This window comes from Mobula birostris, chromosome 10 (assembly GCF_030028105.1).
Source record: "Mobula birostris isolate sMobBir1 chromosome 10, sMobBir1.hap1, whole genome shotgun sequence".
NCBI lineage: Eukaryota > Metazoa > Chordata > Chondrichthyes > Myliobatiformes > Myliobatidae > Mobula > Mobula birostris.
Genome location: NC_092379.1, coordinates 67,191,782 through 67,211,203, shown reverse-complemented (window position 1 = coordinate 67,211,203; position 19,422 = coordinate 67,191,782). Strand labels below are relative to the sequence as shown.

At 39.7% G+C, this 19,422-nt stretch overlaps 1 protein-coding gene across 2 annotated transcripts in view; it reads left to right on the top strand.

Annotated features, from left to right (window-relative positions):
* Positions 1–19,422, top strand: part of dock11 (dedicator of cytokinesis 11) — a 325,211-nt gene that overhangs the window by 261,833 nt on the left and 43,956 nt on the right. For both annotated transcript variants that reach the window (XM_072270403.1, XM_072270404.1), the window contains exons 46-48: positions 4,300–4,422; positions 4,804–4,917; positions 17,122–17,268. In XM_072270403.1, the coding sequence (XP_072126504.1) occupies positions 4,300–4,422; positions 4,804–4,917; positions 17,122–17,268 (384 nt within the window). The remainder of the gene's footprint in view (positions 1–4,299; positions 4,423–4,803; positions 4,918–17,121; positions 17,269–19,422) is intronic.

Here is a 19,422-nt window from a genome sequence, read left to right as displayed (position 1 = left end):
TGCTCCGACAGCGTGCGGTGTTAAGTGAGTCCAAGGACGGAAGATTGGTTTATGTGATGTGCTGGGCTGTGTTCACGATCTTCTGCTGCTTCTTCCGGTCTTGGACAGGGCAACTTCCATACCAGGTTGTGATGCACCCTAGAAGAATGCTTTCTACGGTGCACCTATAAAAATTAGTGAGGGTTACCAAATTTCTTTAGCTTTCTCAGGAAGTAAAGGCGCTGGTGGGCCTTCTTGGCAGTGGACTCTGCTTGGTTGGACCAAGTCAGGTCATTTGTGATATTGACCCCGAGAAACTTAAAGCTTTTGACCTGTTCCACTTGCGCACCACCGATGTAAATGGGGTCGTGCGGTCCGCTACTCCTTCTGAAGTCAACAACCAATTCCTTCCTCTTGCTGACATTGAGGGATAGGTTATTGTCTTCGCACCATGCCACCAGGTTCTTAATTTCCTCTCTGTACTCGAACTCATCATTACCGGAGATACAGCCTACAATTGTGGTGTCATCAGCAAACTTGTATATTGAGTTCGATGGAAACTTGGCTACACAATCATGGGTATAAAGTGAGTACAGCAGGGGGCAGAGTACACAGCCTTGTGGGGCACTGGTGTTCAGAGTGATTGTAGAGGAGAGCTTGTCCCCTATTTTTACAGCCGGGTCCTGTCTGTGAGGAAGTTAATGATCCAGCTGCAGATCTGTGTGCTAGGGCCCAGGTTCGGGAGCTTAGGAATTAGTTTATTTGGAATGATGGTATTAAAGGCAGAGCTATAGTCATGTAGCTGTAGCTGCATGATTCTGTTGGATAATGTTCACTGGATTCCCAAACAAAGGCTGGGACCAGTCAATGAGTCTAAATCCCACCTTTATGTTCAATAAATCTGAAATTTTAATAAAAAAGAAACCAACTCAGTTACAGTAACAACCAGCTGCCCTTTCCTCAGTCTAGCCTGTGTGTGACTCCGAACTGTCAGGGCTGGTTAGGAATGGGCAATATGCTATCTATGTCTAAATTCCCTAAAAAGGTACTGTAAAAACAAAATAACTTTGTAAGTAGTGTGTTTGTATTGAAGAGCTGGAAATATTGTTAGACTTTGTTCTTACTGATTGTTTACATAGATCCCAAACAGCTGTCTCAAATCATGCTAGCCCTCAGCTAAGTTTCTCTTTCTTGAGACTCAGCTGTTCCAAACACTCCAGGCTACGTAGGCCACTCATCCTATTAAACTGCACTCCCCCCACCCCGTCTCTGAGTAGTCCCAATGCTATATTTACTTCTCTGTGACTCACTCACCTCCACATTCCCATCAACCAACCCCTCACCAGTTCTACTGCGATGGGTAATTTGCAGTGACCAGTTAACCCATCTGCGTGTCTTTGGGATAAGACAGGAAAAGTGCCAGGGGTCAGGACTGAACCCGGGTCTTTGGTGCCCTGCGACTCTAACCAGCTGCTCTGTGATTCATACCAGCCCCATTCCTGGGTAGTCCGGGAGACATTTCATTTTGCTGGGCCGATGACCATTCGCATGTGTGGAGAACACGCATGGCCTCCAGAACTATAGCAAGCGGATGATATCTCCTCCCAGATTCCCCATCACACATCTCACGAGACTCCTGCCCCTCCTGTGGATTTCAGACCAGCCTGTTCAGCTACATCAGAACCCACTGACCAGAGTAGATGCAAGTCACCACCCCACCTCTCCGCCCATGCTGAAGGACTGCCACGAGAGAGTCGCTGTTGTCTACTCTGCAGTTTAAGTAAGCCAGAGTTAGCATTGTGGTGGAGGGGATGAAGCACCTTCAATAACTCCAAAAGACTAAGGTTTGGTAAAATACTGAAAGGCTTTTATTCGCTGTACAATACGACCTCCACGGTGAGAGTCTGCCCCCGGACTGAGGGGGAGGGGCAAGGTGAAACACCTTTATACAGGACTCTGTGGGAGGAGCCACAGGGGCAGTCAGCAGAGGGGCATTTCCGGACAGTTAACCCAGTCACAACATATATATATATATATGGTTTACCACAGCGGACGTTCACCTTGCTGGTTTAATGTTTTATCCTCAGAGTGGTGGTGTCCTCAGGTCATTCGTCTGTTCCTTTCTGTGATGGAAATATACAAAGGGACAAAATGTCTGCTTCAGACAGGACAGTGTTGAATGAGCCACATCTCCAAATACTGTGTACACGAGGGCTGAGGTAATTACCAGCTCTCCAGATGAGATCGGCAACAGCAGCAAGAAATAGGGGTATGCTGTTGGTCTCTTAAGGTTGCTGCACCCTTCATTTCTGGCTGTTTCCTTCCATGGAACTTTCCTGAACCAGCTCCATAATCTTGCACTCCCTAAACATCCACCAAGAAAGATGATCTTGCTCTGCCATTTCCCCTGCAATACAAAGGTAGGGGTGACAGGTGGTGATGAGATCACAAGGGTGTCTGCAAAATTAGGCCAGGGCAACAATTTGGCAACTAGAGGGAGGTTTTGGAGAAATATTAAGTTGTCCCAAATGGAGAGAGATGAGCATTGTTTAACAAACATTTGGATTGGTACATGGATAGGAACAGTTCAGCGGAACATGGGCTAAATGGGCAAATGGGACTAGCTAGATGGGCAGCATGGTTGCCATGGATGAGTTGAGCAGCAGTGCTTATTTCCTGCTGTATTACTCCATTACAAGAAACTGCAGAATACGGGGAACAGGAAGTTGTCCTGTAGGTATGCATCAGGCAATTAGGGCAGCAGATGAAATATATGCATTTGTTGCAAAAGGATGGAATATCAGAGAAGGGGCATTTTTCTACAACTGGTGAGTCCTTTCTATGAGGAATGATAAGCAGCCTGAGCCAACACTCCGTGGAAAAATGACAAGTGACCTTGTAGAAATTGGGAGCTTTCTAAGAGGGATGATATGAAAATGCTACCCCCTGTAGAGGAATCTAGAGCCAAAGGCACATTTGATGAGCCGAGGGTGAACGACCATGAACTTGACTTTGGAATTTTCTACCATGGAGAGCTGGGCAGGCAGAGTCAATAAGAATATCTGGGGCCAGAAGGGGCAGATGCGTGTCTATAATGAAATCAGACGGGTATAAAAGTCGGGCAGGAAGGTGGGGATGTGTTCAGGATCAGTTCCACTGCAACCTTATTGAATGATGGGTAAGGCTTGGAGGTGCAATTATCCAACTCCTGTTCCTATTTTGGACATTCATGGAGTTAACAGTAAAGGAAAGGCCTTTTGGCGCACAGAGTCCATGGTAACTGTTTATCCCTCGGTTTGATTCATTCCAGATTAGTTGGAAAGTAAGACAAAAAATAGTTGGTCTTTAAACGATGAATCGGAGAATAAGACATTCTAACAGCCCAACTCATTTTTTTAATTTAATGGCATTTAAAATGTTGAAGTTGCCACTCCCAATAGGAACATAACTACTCAGTGTTTAGCTAAGTATAGTTAATATTTATCCAAGTAACCTATGGCCTTAATGCTTTGCTTGTTTAGTGTGGATAAAATTTCAGCTGAGCAGGATTCAGGAGTAAAACTGCTACAGATGTTTTCCAAAAACAAAAGGTGATTGTGGTTGTTGGAAGCCTCGGGGAATTGCTGCTCTCTCTGCTGCTTTATAATTACTTTCTTCTGCTGTACGTATGACTAAGGGATTTTATTAACAAAACTCTCTGTGTCAGGATGCAGCAAGGCTTTTAAGTTTGAGCCGATGGGCAGAAAGGAGTTTCCTTCATCCACCAGTGCAGGTCGTTACTGTCTCCATCAGGAGAGGTTAACCATATTGCTTTTGACATTCAGTTGCCATCAGCAAACTTCCCACTTTATTAGCAAATGACATTCCTCAGAACCTTTCCTGCATTTACAAGGCATAAGTCCAGAGCATGATGGAACATTCTCTCCCCTATATGGATGAGGTTGGCTCCAGCAACAATCAGGTCCACTTCACTGGCACTCAATCCACCAGGCTAGATTGAATGCAGCCAACACTCATTGGCTGCAGAGTGCAGCATCCACAGAATGTGCTGCATCTACCCAGGCTTTCCAATAGTATTGTCCAAATCTGTGATATCTGCCATGCTAGACAAGGCTAGAGATGTACGGGAACACACTCAAAAGTTCACCTCCTTCATACACACCATGGATCATCTCCCCTTTATGCTTCTTAGATCAAAATTGTGGAGCTGTCAGCCTAATGACTTACTGTGAACACCTTCACTGCACATGTTGCAAAGGTTCGAGAGACTGGTTTGGGGGTGCCCAATAATTCTCTCCTGCTTTTCTCTTGTACCTGCAGGACGTCCTTGTGGAACTATTAGAGAAGTGCGCGGACGGATTGTGGAACGCGGAGCGGTATGAGTTAATTGCTGTCATTTACAAGCTCATTATCCCTATTTATGAAAAGCGGAGAGACTTTGAGGTAAGTGGTTGCTGAGACCTGGTGAACTCTTGTACCTGATTCCCCTGTTTGGAATCAACACTTCCACAACCTTGATCTGGCCTCCTTCCCACCGCAGTTGGAGTGTCGGCTTAAGTATTTGTGGTTGGAATACAGTATGGGACAACCACCAAACAACAGTACATTAGCAAATAGATCTATCATGGGTTTGCAAGACCAATCCTTGAAATTATACTTTTAATGTATGTCAGCTGAGACTTTAATTCTCAAGTTACTTCTTAATGACTTTAAGAAGCAGTATAATGCACAGCACAATATTTGTTATCTGTCAGTATTTCTGCACATTATCCCCCAGTACCTCCTGCACATTATTACTCATTAGTTTATGTGTGTTCATTTTAGAGGTTGGCTTTCCTGTACAACACACTGAATGAAGCTTATAAGAAAATAATTCAAGTCCTTCACACGGGCCGCAGACTGCTGGGGATGTTTTTCCGAGTGGGCTTCTATGGTCAGGTAAGTGTGAAAACTTAATTTACAATTCAGCGTGCTTGAGGCAGATGAGTTCTGCCCCTCCTCTTGCACCCAAGTCACTCATAATGTCACTAGAACTGCAGCTAGCTCTTGACTTCCCTTCAGGATGATCACCCCTCCCCAGCTGGGATGAGGGATGGGGGTAGTTCAACGTTTCAAACAAATCAGAGCACCTCCAGCATGGCAGAATTTCCTCAGCTCTTGCAAGACGCTGGGTCTTTTGCAGAGATCACTGAAGTCAGATGTGAACACTATCCCACTGGTTTAAAGCCACTGCCGAAACTTACACTCAATGGCCACTTTATTAGGTACACCTGTACACCTGCTTATTAATGCAAATACCATGACACAAAAGACATGATTAAGAAGTTCAGTTTTGTTCAGGTCAAATATCAGGCTGTGGAAGAAATTTGACTTTGACTATGGAATGATTGTTGGCGCCATATGGGAGGTTTGAGTATCTCAGAAGCTGTTAATCTCCTGCGATTTTCACATACAACGGGCTCTAGGGTTCACAGAGAATGGTGTGGAAAAACAAAAAAGCATCCAGTGACTAGCAGTTCAGTGGGCAAATATGCCTTGTTAGTGAGCAGTCAGAGAATGGCCAGACTGATTCAAGCTGACAGGAAGATGATAGTAATTCAAGTAACCACACATTACAAAAGTGGTGTGCAGAAGAGCATCTCTGAATTCACAACATGTTAAACCTTGAAGTGGATGGGCTACAGCAGCAGAAGATCAAGAACCTGCACACAGTGCCCACTTTATTAGGTACAGGAGGTCCTAATAAAGTGGCCACTGAGTGCATATTGCTTGCAAAATGTTCATTTGCACTTTGGTAGGCGAAGATACCAGTTGATTTGTTTTCCTGCAGTGCTTAGATTGTTAAACAGAAAGTGAAGGCAACACTTCAAGAGTTTTAATCCATTGACAAAGGATTAAGTCTACTCAGTAGTACATTTGCCATTCAGGAATAGATTGCAGAGAAATGAAATGAATAGATACACTTCCTCACCAAGCACTCTCGGAAGCAGCAAATCGCCAGATCGCTCAATTGGCCCAAAAACACACCATCAAAATGTAGATCACCAGCTCCAACAGCAGCAAAACTATATTTGAAAGAGAAAGAAGATGTAAAGAAAGTGCAATAGTTAGTTTCATGAATCTTTTGGAGAATGTTGCCCATGGCCGTGTTGTACACGGGTGCAATTCTTCTTCCGGAGGTGAATGTTGAATGTAATCTGATTGGAATCTTTTGGAAGGTGCAGGCTGATCACTCCTTACCGTACAGAAACGATTCCTCATGGAGAGGGTTCAGAATACCAAGTTTCTGGGAGTGCACATTATGGAAAATCTCACCTGGTCCCCCAACACCACCTTTTTAGCCAAGAAAGCACAGAAAAGTCTCCACTCCTGAGCAGATTGAGGCGAGGAAGGCTCTTCCCCCAGTCCTACCCCCACCCTATTCTAACCAATTTGTACAGGAGCACCATCTACATCACTGTCTGGTATGGGAATTGCAAAGCAACTGAGCACAAATCCCGACAAAGCATTGCTGAGAGAGTCCTCGAACTCTCTATTCTATCCATCCAAGACATTTATCATGAATGACACATACGCAGGGCCCTTAGTATCGTCAATGATCCGTCCCATTCTTCCAACAATCCCTTTGACCCCCGCGCCTTCCACCACCATCTGGTAGGAGACACCATAGCATTAGGACAAGAACTGTTAGGATGGGAAACAGCTTCTTCCCCCAGGCCGAGAAATTACTGAAACCCCCACCACCACCCAGGTCTCATCAGTAAAGCATAGTGTTTACTTTTTGACTTGAGTCGTAAATGCGCCTTATTACTTGTTAATTTATTTGTGGTATTATAACCTTGTATGTTGCGAGTGAGTTGTATATACTGTGTTGTGCGCCTTGGTCTGGTGATATTTAGCAGTAGAAAAGTATACAGTTGAATGACAATAAACTTGAACTTGAGCTTGCAAAATTACACTGTGATAAATAATTTTAACCACTTTTCTTTCACTAACCTTTCCAGCTGTGAATTTCAACCCTACCCTATTACTCTTTTCGCTTATCTACCACCCTCATCTTTTGAACTCTCTTCCAAGGACATTGAGCCTTCACCCAAACTCCAAGTCATTCCACTCAATTAAGTGCCCTCACAACCACCTCTGCTTCATTGAAAACAACTCGGATAATCAAAACTTTCATTAAAACTACAATATGAGATTAACATTGTAAAATTTTCTGTGTCTAACTTCTCGATCGGGAGAGTCAGCTGTCGTATTCCTTTGGCCGAACTAGATTTTAAACGCTGTCTGTTCTTCAGTTCTTCCTGTGGGTTAATAAAGAGGAAAAGAATTTATATGTCCCTTGTCTACCCTTTCAAACGCTGCTGCTACTTGTAATTATTGTTAGATATCCACAATGTTTACAGCTCACCTCCACCACCTGTGGATGTAGTTCATGCAGGTGCTGACAATTTTTGTATCTGGATCAGGTCCAGGACATTGGAATGGTTCTGATGTTGCTATGCAAAGCATGCGCCGTCTGCTAATCTCAAAGACGCTACCATGCCTCCGCTATTAGATAAACCAATACGTGCTAGATTAACTAATTCACATACAATATAAATGTAAACAGAAGAAAATCTGCAGGTGCTGGAAGTCCAAAGCAATGCACAGAAAATGCTGGAGGAACTCAGCAGGACAGGCAACATCGATGGAAAAGAGTAAACAGTTGGTGCTTCGGGCCAAGACCTTTCATCATGTTCTGATGAAGGGTCTCAACCCGAAATGTCAACTGTTTATTCTTTTCCCTAGACGCCGCCTGGCCTGCTAATATAAATATAAATTCTGTTTCACTGTTATGTCCATTGCCTAGAGACTCATACACTAGCGTCACAAGGAGTTACTGTTCTGTTATTAAACAAAATGAACATAAGTTTGTACAGTCCTGTAAATAGAGACATAGGGAAGTACAGCACACAGAAACAGGCCCTTTGACTCATTTTAGTCTGCGCCAAAACGACTTAAGCTGCTTACTCCCATCGTCCTGTACCAGGACCATAGTGCTCCATATACATACTATCCATGTACCTATCCAATCTTCACTTAAATGTTGAAGTTGAGCTCACATGCACCACTTATGCTGGCAGTTCATTCCACGTTCTCACAATCCACTTAGTAAAAAAGTTTCCCCTCATGTTCCCCTTAAACTTCTCACCTTTCACCCTTAACCCATGACCTCTGGTTGTAGTCCCATCCAACCTCAGTGGAAAAAGCCTGCTTGCATTTATCCTATCTATACTCGTCATAATTTTGTATACTTCTATCAAATCTCCCCTCAGCCTTCTATGTTCTAAGGAATAAAGTCTGAACTCATTCAATCTTTCATCATAACTCAGGTCCTCCAGACCTGGTAGCATCCTTGTAAATTTTTTCTGTACTCCTTCAACCTTATTTACATCTTTCCTGTAAGGAGGTGACCAAAAATGCACACAATACTCCAAATTAGGTCTCACCGATGTCTTATACAACTTCAACATAACATCCCATCTCCTGTACTCAGTACATTGATTTATGAAGGCCAATGTGCCAAAAGCTTTCTTTGCGACCCTATCTACATGTGACACCGTTTTCAATGAATTATGGATCTGTATTCCCAGATCCCTTTGTTCTACCACACTCCTGAGTGCCCTACCTTTCACTATGTAAGATCTACCCTGGTTGGTCCAACCAAAGTGCGACACCTTGCACTGTCTGCATAAACGTCCATCTGCCATTTTTCAGCCCATGTTTCCAGCTGATGCAGATGCTTCTGCAAGCCACAATAGCCTTCCTCACTGTCCACTAAATCCCCAATCTTGGAGTCATCTGCAAATTTGCTAATCCAGCTAACCACTGTATTATCTGGATTGTTGATATAGAAGACAAGCAGCAATGGACCCAGCACACCACTGGTTACAGGTCTCTAGTCAGAGAGGTAACCATCTACTACCACTCTCTGACTTCTTCCACAAATCCAATATCTAATCTAACTTACTACCTTGAATGAATGCAATCAATTCAAGTGTTCTTTTACGAGCTAGATGTAGGTGAGGTAACATTCTCACTTGATCTCTCGACACCTGTTGGTGATGGAATGTACATTTCTGTGGGTATTTCAAAGTGAAGATTATCGTTGTCATGAGGAATGCCTGGGACAGGAATAACTTGTTTCCTAAGGGTCCAGGGGCTGCGCTTTGTGGGGAGTCAGATGACACGTTAATAACAAGTTATCAACAAGATGAGTCTGGATGTAGCATTGGCGCATGTAACACGTCATGCAGATATATTACTTCATGTGTTTGCTCTGTTTATCAATGGCAAAAATTCGATGAGCAAATTCCTGGAAGGAAAGACATATGATTTTCATAAAAAATGGATCCAGATTGGAGATGATATTACTGTGCTCTCACACGTAGAAACGTATTTTGGTGGGGAGGTCTGAACTGGCCACGCTACACTAAGTTAGTTTCTTCCTGCTTTAATTTCACCTCAAGTTGTACGTTAAATATCATCCATAAAGAATGTTATTCAGTGATTATACTGAAAGAACAATGGTTTCACGGTAAACTACTTTCCAATATTATGGGATTTATGGAGGGGGATGTTGCCATTTCCATTGAGAGGGTGACGTGATATTTTCACTTTTGACAATACGGAGAGTGACATTCAATGAAAGAGATGCATGATAAAACACAAATACCGTATTAGGAAAAAGAGAGATTTCCCTCGCCAATTCCCTTTCCGGCGGTAACGTTAGTATCCCTGTTGCTTTTGATTTTCTTGATGGAACAATTCGAACAAAAATTTGAAAACACAATAAATTGGATTCCTGCACAGAAAACTCAGCCTTCTTCCTCACAGTCGCAATATCTTTAAATGAGTTAACTTATAACTGTTTATAACGGCACTCGGGAAAATAAACCGACTTTATGAAAGAAGGCAACTAACAAAAAGTTCACAATGGTTCCATCAATCATACATGGAGTGATGATATCAGACAACCTGACTCTTACTTACAGGGCCACACATTGTTGAGAGCTGGAAAAAAGCCAGGGAGTAAGACAGGCCTACCAAGAAAAAAAAATTCTTTGAAATAAAGTGAAAACCCTGTGTTCTGTTCTGGCTGATAGTGAAATATCCCAAATTACTGCACATAAACAGAGGGATTCTTCTTCAGATATGACTAAATATGTCACAACTATCACTATCTTCATCAAGAACTACATGGACGAGTGTATGCCTCAGAGAACATACTGAAACTTCACAAGACCAAAGCCCTGGGTAAACCAAGAGATTTGTGGTCTGTGGAGGGCTAGATCTGTGCCGTTCGAGACTGGGGAAATGGAATCCTATAAAAAGTCCAGGTTTGACCTATGGAAGGGCATCTTGAGAATGAAAGGTTAGTTCCGAGTGAAACTGGGTACATGACACTGTGGTAGGGTTTGCATGCCACTATTTCCAAGTATGTGTCAGCTAACAGTATAAAGTGTAGTGATGTTTCACTCCCCGAAGAGCTTCATGCAATCCATGCACACTTTGAAAGGGAGAATAATGTTATAGCTGGGTAACACCCCATAACATCTGGTGACCCTTTAATGCCCATCACCCAAGGTGATCTCTGAGTATTCTTCAAGTAGTTCAACCCTTACAAGGCGTCAGGCCCCAACAGTGTACCTGGTTGGGTATTGAAAACCTGTACCAAACAAATGGCTGGAATATTCAAATAAATTTTAAATACCCTGAAGCACAATAGACAAAATGCTGGAGGAATTCACCAGGTCAGGCAGCATCTATGGAAATGAATAAACAGTCATAGTTTCAGGCCAAGATCCTTCTTCAGGTCTGGAAAGGAAGGGGGAAGACGCCAGAGTCCAGACCTCAATCCAATTGAGAATTTGTGGCTGGGCTTGAAAAGGTCTGTTCTCTCACGATCCCCATGCAATCTGACAGAGCTTGAGCAGTTTTGTAAAGAAGAATGAGGAAAAGTTGTTGTGTCCAGATATGCAAAGCTGATAGAGACCTATCTACACTGACTCAAGGCTGTAATTGCTGCCAAAGGTGCATCTACTAAATACTGACTTGAAGGGGGTGAATACTTAAGCAATCAATTATTTTATGTTTTATATTTGTAATTGATTTAGATCACCTTGTAGAGATCTGTTTTCACTTTAAAACTAAATAATCTTTTTCTGTTGATCAGTGTAAAAAAGCCAAATTAAATCCATTGTAATTCAATGTTGTAAAACGGTAAGACATGAAAACTTCCGGGGTGGGGAAGGTGGGGGGGTGCGAGGGTAAAAAATTAATGGGTTAGATTTGAGAGCCAGCATAGATTTGATGAATGAAGTACATAAAAAATATGAAGATACTTCTTTTCCTAAGCTGTTCAGCCAGAAGATACAGGCGCTGTAACTACTCTGTCATGGCTTAGAAGAAATTTGTTTCATCTTTAAACTTCAGATCATAGTGCCCTTCTGCTTAAACATTTTCAAAGTTCAAAGTACACATATATCATCATATCCAACCCTGAGTTCCATTTTATTGTGGGAATACTGAATAAATCCATGATGGAATAATATCCATAACAGAATCAAAGAAAGACCACCCATCCTGTGTGTTCAACCAGAATGCAAAAGACAACAAACTCTGCAAATACAGAAAGAAAGAAATAATAATAATAAATAAATAAGTAACAAACATTGAGATCATAAGATAAAGTGTCCTTGAAAGTGAGTCTTTTTCTTTTTTAATTTTTTCTATTGGGCTGATTTAGAACTACAAAGATGTCCGCAGCGTCAAGATTTCCAGTTCCTCTCTGATCATGTATTCCTCTTTCGATTTCATGAGTTCACATTATGGTTAACCCTTTACTTACCAAAGGGTTAATCTTAAATTATGGCTCACATTATTAATTTTGTCTCTTGGAATACAAACAGTTTAAACCATCCAATAAAACGGAAAAAGATTTTCAAAATATTCCAAAGACTGAATGCTCGTATTATTTTTGCACAAGAAGCTCATGTAAGGAAAGAAGACAATCAACGCTTCTTTAAGTTTTGGAAAGATTAACAATACCACTCAAATGCCCAAGCCAAAATTAAAGGTGTTTCAATTTTTATAGATCCCTCAATTACATTTATTCATCAAGACATTATCTCAGATCCTAATGGCAGATTTTTGTTAATCACTGGGTTACTTTTTAATAAAAAGGTTGCTATGGTTAATGTTTACGCTCTGAATGTCGATTATCCTGAATTTTTTGAACACCTATTCACTTCTTTTCCTAACTTAAATGAGTATATGTTGATAATGGGCAGTGACTTTAATTTATGTTTGAATCCCATGTTGGACAGATCCATAGGTAGTCCGGCTTTACCGAATAAGTTGGCTACTCTTATTAACTCTTTTATGTTTGATTCTGGGATTTCAGAAATTTGGAGATTTCTACACCAAAACGATAAAGAATTCTCATTTTTTTCACATGTTCATCGTTCTTATTCACGAATTGACTATTTTTTATTGACTCTCAATTAATCCCATCTGTAGTTGATTGTAATTACGACATTATCGCTATTTCAGATCATGCTACAAAGAAACTTTCTATCAAGTTAATAGATACTTCTTGTACTAACAGACAATGGCAATTTAACCCTATTTTGCTTCAAGACTCGGACTTTGTCAAGTTTATAAAGGAACAGATTGATTTCTTCTTTTCATCTAATACTACGGAAGAAGTTTCCAATGGAACTGTTTGGGACGCTTTTAAAGCTTATATCCGTGGTCAGATTATTTCCTATTCGGCTGGTTTGAAAAGACGTGTTAAGAATGAAATACTTTTGTTGGTTGATAAAATTAAAGAAATCGATAAAATATATGCTATTTCTCCCAGTAAGGAGCTGTACAAACACAGAGTTGAACTTCAATTGGAACATAGCTTATTATTAACATCCTTGATTGAAAATCAATTAATGGGAACTAGAAGTGATTTTTATATTCATAGTGATAAATTGGGTAAATTATTGGCTAATCAATTGAAATTCGATTTGGTTAAATGTCAAATTACTAAGATTCGTAAACACGATGATACTTTGACAGTTGATCATGATGGGATAAACAAAACCTTTCAAGAATTTTATACCTCTTTATATCACTCTGATTTTCCTCATGATTTTAATATCATGCATGATTTTTTAAGTAAGCTGAATTTTCCGAAAGTATCACCCAAAGATTGCTTATCATTAGAAACTCCCATTACAGAGGAAGAAATAATAACTGCAATCTCATCATTGAATTCTGGTAAAGCACCTGGTCCGGACGGGTTTACAGTGGAATTTTTTTAACTCTTTTCCTCTATTCTCTCTCCGAGGTTGTCTAGAATATTCAAAGAAGCAATCAGTTTAGGTAAATTACCACAATCGTTTTATAAAGCCTATTTCTCTTTAATTCTTAAAAAGAATAAAGATCCTGCTGATTGTGCATCATACAGACCGATATCTCTTTTGAATGTAGATTCAAAAATTTTTTCAAAACTTCTAGCAACTAGGTTAGAGAACGTATTACCTCAAATTATATCTATGGATCAAACCAGATTTATTAAAAATCGTTATTCATCCTTTAATATTAGGAGGTTAATGAATATTGTTTATACCCCCTCACTTGCTACCCCTGAATGTATTATCTCATTAGATGCTGAGAAAGTCTTTGACAGAGTCGAATGGCCTTATTTATTTAGTGTCCTTGAGAAATTTAATTTTAGATTGACATTTATATCTTGAATTAAGTTGTTATATTACTCCCCGGTAGCCTCTGTTTGTACTAATAATCATAGATCTCCCTTTTCTCGTCTTTTTCGTGGTACTAGGCAAGGATGTCCTCTTAGTCCTTTACTATTCAATATCGCCCTTGAACTTTTAGCAATTGCTATCCGCGATTCGCCCAATATTTTTGGTATTACTCGTGGAAACGAAATACATAAATTATCACAATATGCAGATGATTTGTTGTTATACATCTCTAATCTAGAGAAGTCAATTCCTGCTATTCTAGGTTTCTTGGCTCAATTTATTAATTTTTCTGGTTACAAATTGAATCTTAATAAGAGTGAATTATTTCCCCTAAATAAGCAGGTACCTATTTATGGATGTTTACCATTTAAATTGGTTACTGACTCATTTATATATTTAGGGATAACAATTACGAAAAAGTATAAAGACTTATTTAAAGCTAATTTTTTACTTTTAATTGATCAGATTAAACTTTTGTTTACTGAATGGTCACCAATCTCTTTGTCTTTGATTGGTCAGATTAATGCTATTAAGATGATCATTTTGCCCAAATTTCTATATGTATTTCAATTGGTTCCAATTTTTATCCCAAAATCTTTTTTCGATAATGTAGATTCAAAAATTTCCTCATATATATGGCAGAACAAAAATCCTAGGTTAGGTAAAAGGTATTTACAGAAATCTAAAAAGGAGGGGGGGCTCGCCCTCCCGAATTTTAAATTCTATTATTGGGCAATTAATATTCGATATTTAAAATTTTGGTTACGAGATTTGGATGTATCTTTAAATCCACATTGGGTAAATCTTGAATGTAACTCGTTACAAGGGTTTTCTTTGGGTTCGGTTTTAGGAACTTCGCTTCCTTTTACCTCCTCTAAATTGTATAAACAAATGAATAATCCAATAGTTAAGCATACTTTATGTATATGGTTTCAATTTCGAAGATTTTTTGGGTTTAGTCAATTTATTTTAGCAAGTCCTATTATATATAATTTCCTTTTTCAACCTTCCACTATGGATCAAGCTTACTTTGATTGGAAAACCAAAGGTATAATACGTTTTCGTGATTTATTTTTGGATAATTGTTTCATATCTTTTGATCAACTTTCTAATAAATATAACTTACCCAGATCTCACTTTTTTAGATATCTACAGATTAGAAACTTTTTAATTACTGTTTCTCCTAATTTTCCACACCCATATCCAATGGACACTTCGGAAAAAATTTTAGATTTAAATCTTTCTCAGAGAAGTGTTGTAGCAATTATATATAATATAGTTATGAAATTATGTCCTGATGTTTCCAATAAAATTTAAGCTGATTGGGAAAGAGAACTTAAGATTATTATACCGATTGAAAAATGGGAAATAAATTCTTCAATTGGTTAATTTATCCTCTATATGTGCTAAACATGTGTTGATACAGTTTAAAGTAGTGCACAGGGCTCATATGTCGAAAGATAAACTATCTCGTTATTATTCTTATATTAATCCAATATGTGATAGATGTCATTTCGAGATAGCTTCTTTAACTCACATGTTTTGGTCATGTCCTTTGTTTGAAAAATATTGGAAAGATATTTTGACATTATTTCAATGGTTTTGAATGTAGACTTACAACCTCATCCAATTACTGCTATCTTTGGATTACCAATGATAGATTCAAATTATTTAACCTCTTCAGCATGCAGGATAATTGCATTTCTTACTTTAATGGCTAGAAGATCCATTTTGCTGAATTGGAAAGAGATTAACCCTCTTACTGTATTTAATTGGTTTTCACAAACTATGATGTGTTTGAATTTGGAAAAAATTAGAAGTGTGGTTTATGACCCTTCCATTAAATTTGAAAAAACTTGGAGGCCATTCATTCAGCATTTTCATTTGATGTAATTTGACCATTTCCAAACTTATTTTATTTCTCTGTACTGTTGGTTGAGAGGAATGGAGTCGTCAACACTAATGTTTTCTTCTTTCCCATTTTTAAGTTGTTAGAATTGCCCAAGTCTTTTAGTTTAGTTGACTAATTCTGTTTAGTTTTTTTTTTGGGATGGTGTTTGTTTTTTTTTCTATTTCTTTTTCTTTTTCATGATTTTTCTTCAGTTTTTTTCGTCCTGTATTATTCATTGTTATTCTACATGATTGGGAGCTTTGTCAATTTATACTATTTGGTTTTACAATTACTCATTTTAAGTACAACAATGTATCTCCTACTATTTGTATTATTGCTATGTTATGTTTTCATTTTATGAAATTAATAAAAAGATTGAAAAAGAAAGAAAGAAAGAAAGTGAGTCCGTAGGTTGTGGGAACATTTCAATGATGGAGCAAGTGAAGTTGAATGAAGTTACCTCCTTTGGTTCAAGTGACTGAGAATTAATAATTGTTCCTGAATCAGTTGTATGAGTCCTGAGGCATCTGTGCCTTCTTCCTGATGGCAACAATGAAAAGAAGGCTTGTCCTGGGTAGTGACAATGTATACTGCTTTCCTGCAACAGTATTTCATGTAGATGTGCTCAATTTTTGGGAAGGCTTTACCCATGATGGAATGGGAAGTATCCACTAATTTTTGTAGGATTTTCTGTTCAAGGGCACTGGCTGTGATGCAGCTGGTCAATATACTCTCCACTACACATATATAGAGATTTGTCAAAGTTTCAATGTCGTGCCGAATCTCCACAAACTCCTAAGGAAGTAGAGATGCTGTTGTGCTTTCTTTGTAATTGTTCATTAGAAAGTTGCTGATCCTCTGATGAGAACTGACCTATGGACCCCTGGTTTCCTTCTCCTGAAGTCAATAATCAGCTCCTTGGTCTTGCTGACATTGAGTGAGGGGATTGTTGTTATGGCACCATTGAGCTGATTTTCAATCTCCCGACTACATGCTGATTTGTCACCACCTTTGATTCAGCCTGCAACAGTGTTGTCATCAGCAAACTTGAATATGGCATCGGAGCTGTGCTTAGTCACACAGTCATAAGTGTAAAGTGAGTAGAGCAGAGGTCTAAGCACACAGGCTTGTGGTGCACCTGTGCTGATGGAGATCGTAGAGGAAGTTTTTGTTGCCAAACTGAACTGACTGGGGTTTGCAAGTGAAGGAAATCAATGATCCAATTGCACATGGAGGTACTGAGGCTAAGATCTTGGGAGATTATTCATTAGTTTTGAGAGGTTGGTAGTGTTGAATGCCGATCAGTGGTCAATGAAGAGCATCCTGATGTATGCATCTTCACTGTCCGGATGTTCCAGTGTTGAGTGAAGAGCCATTGAACTGGTTGTGCTGGTAGGCAAAATGGAATATATTTCTTAATTTAATCCCTTATTGTCATTCTCTTTTAAGAGCTTCTTTGAAGAGGAAGATGGAAAGGAATATATCTACAAGGAGCCCAAGCTGACTAGATTACCTGAAATATCTGAGAGACTCCTCAAACTATATGGTGATAAATTTGGAGCTGAGAATGTGAAAATCATCCAGGATTCCAACAAGGTAACTGGAAAGCAAACCACAACAGGCAAAAATGGGTGATGTGGGAGGGGGAGGGGTATGAAACGAGGTGAACTGGGGCTGCATTGGGACAAAACAGAAGGGGGATACATACAGGATGGCAGGTTACCTGGGATTATAAAATCCATTATTAATGTCATTTGCTTGTGGACTACTCAGGCAGAATTACTAATATTGTATGAAACCCCATGTCCCCTCATAAAATTCCAACATTTTATTGCACTCTCTGCTGCTAATTTTCCATCCATGGATTTGTGCATATATGTGGGCAGCCCTTTTTAATGTATACATTGAGAAACCAATCATTGTGTGTATAAATGCAGTGATCAGTCTCCGGACCATTCATGTCACGTGACTCCACAGTAAGCACTATTCCATTAGCTAGCAAACTTTACTTACATGGCTGTACCTTGTTAATTCATTTCCTTTTGAGTAATTAAGGGTTTATTATTCCCTAATAATGAGTTAGAATATTATAGAGTATGTTTAGTTGTATTTAGGGTCTGTAGGTTAAATAGAGAAGCTCTTATTTGTGTCTAAGTATTAGTTTTCTACAGTCAGTTTGTTCCTCCATTCCTTGCATGTGCTTAACATATTGCCGTTGCAGAGGTCTGCATGCATGCCTGACACTGTTCAGCTCCACTTTCCCATCTTGTGCTGTAAATCCCTGATATTACGCTGATACCTCCAGAACCACAGCATGGTGAACTCCATGAGCTCACACTTCTCTGCGCAGCTAATAGAGAGGAGATGGGGAGAGCGATGCAGTCTATTAAAGCTGAAGAGAAAAGCCAGTTGTTGAGAATACCATCCACAACAGATGTCAGGAAACAAGGCCACCATTTTCTCTGAATGTCTGTGGCCTGGAACACAAGCCTTTCCACCCTGACTTCCCTTTCCAAAACACCACCTCTCCCAGGTCTGCCTCTCAGAAAACTGGTATGTCAGTACACCAAGGAGTCAGGAGAGGGACAGCATGGTATCACTTATTGCTGAGTGAATTAAATACACATGTAGACAGATTATGTTTCAGTGACATGGAGCATTAGGAAATCCCTATATGGCATACCATGGACAATATCAACCTTTTTATTGAAGGACAGATGTTAACACATTAGAAGCAGTTTAGAGAAGGTTCATTGGACAAGTAATTGCAGTGATAATCTTTGTCTTATGAGCAAAAGTTTGAACAAGCTGGACTTGTCTTGCTCTGTACTTCAAAAGGGTGAGAGTGGGCTTCATTAAAACATGTAAAGCATTGGCAGTTCTTGTCAAGTGTGGAAAGAATTCTTCCTCCTGTGGATAATCTAGAATTAGACATCACTGTTTAAATATAAGGTGTTATGTCCTTCCAAATGTAGTTTGTTATTTTATGTCTAATGAACAGATCTTATTGCTTAATTGTAAGTTCTCAGCTGTGGTTGGTGATTCATTATCGCGTTGTTAAGCAATTAGCTTTCACCGTCAGGTCGGCCATTTGTATCGTTTGTACATTTCATTTAGTCACTGTTAGTTAGAAGCACTTTGTTAGGGGTTGAAGGAATTTCAGTCGATATATGAATTTACCTTTTGTGGAAATGCTGAGTCTTTTTACATCAGCTCCTTGCGTACTCTAACACGTTGGTGAATAATAAAACCGCCTTCAGCTACAGCTGCAATGGGACTGGAGTTTACTGACCCATTTAGCTTGAGAAAATGGGGAGACTCTTGAGAGAGGGCAGGAATGTGGATGAATTGAAAATCCTTTCTCTGAGGGAGCCACGGGTCTATTTACAGTAAATATAATCAAGACATGCATTCATTGTCACGTCAGTTCAATGCATTCCTTTCCAGTGCCTCAGCAACACTGATGGTCCTTCATCAAATCTGCACCAGTGAAGCGTCTCAGAAGCTGTAAAACAGTACCCTGCCAGTTAATGCCCAGGACAGTTGGACTCTAGTCTGATTCTTCCATACAGTGCCTTAGTCAGGCAATAAGTAGCAAGATGCCACATTCCCTATTGTGGACAGCAACAAGCTAGTATTGGTGTGAAACCAAAGAGCTCTCAGCTAGCTGCTCAAGTCTCACACTTTACCAAATGGGTTCAAGTCAAGTTCAAGTTTATTATCATGGTCATACATACATGGAAATTAACT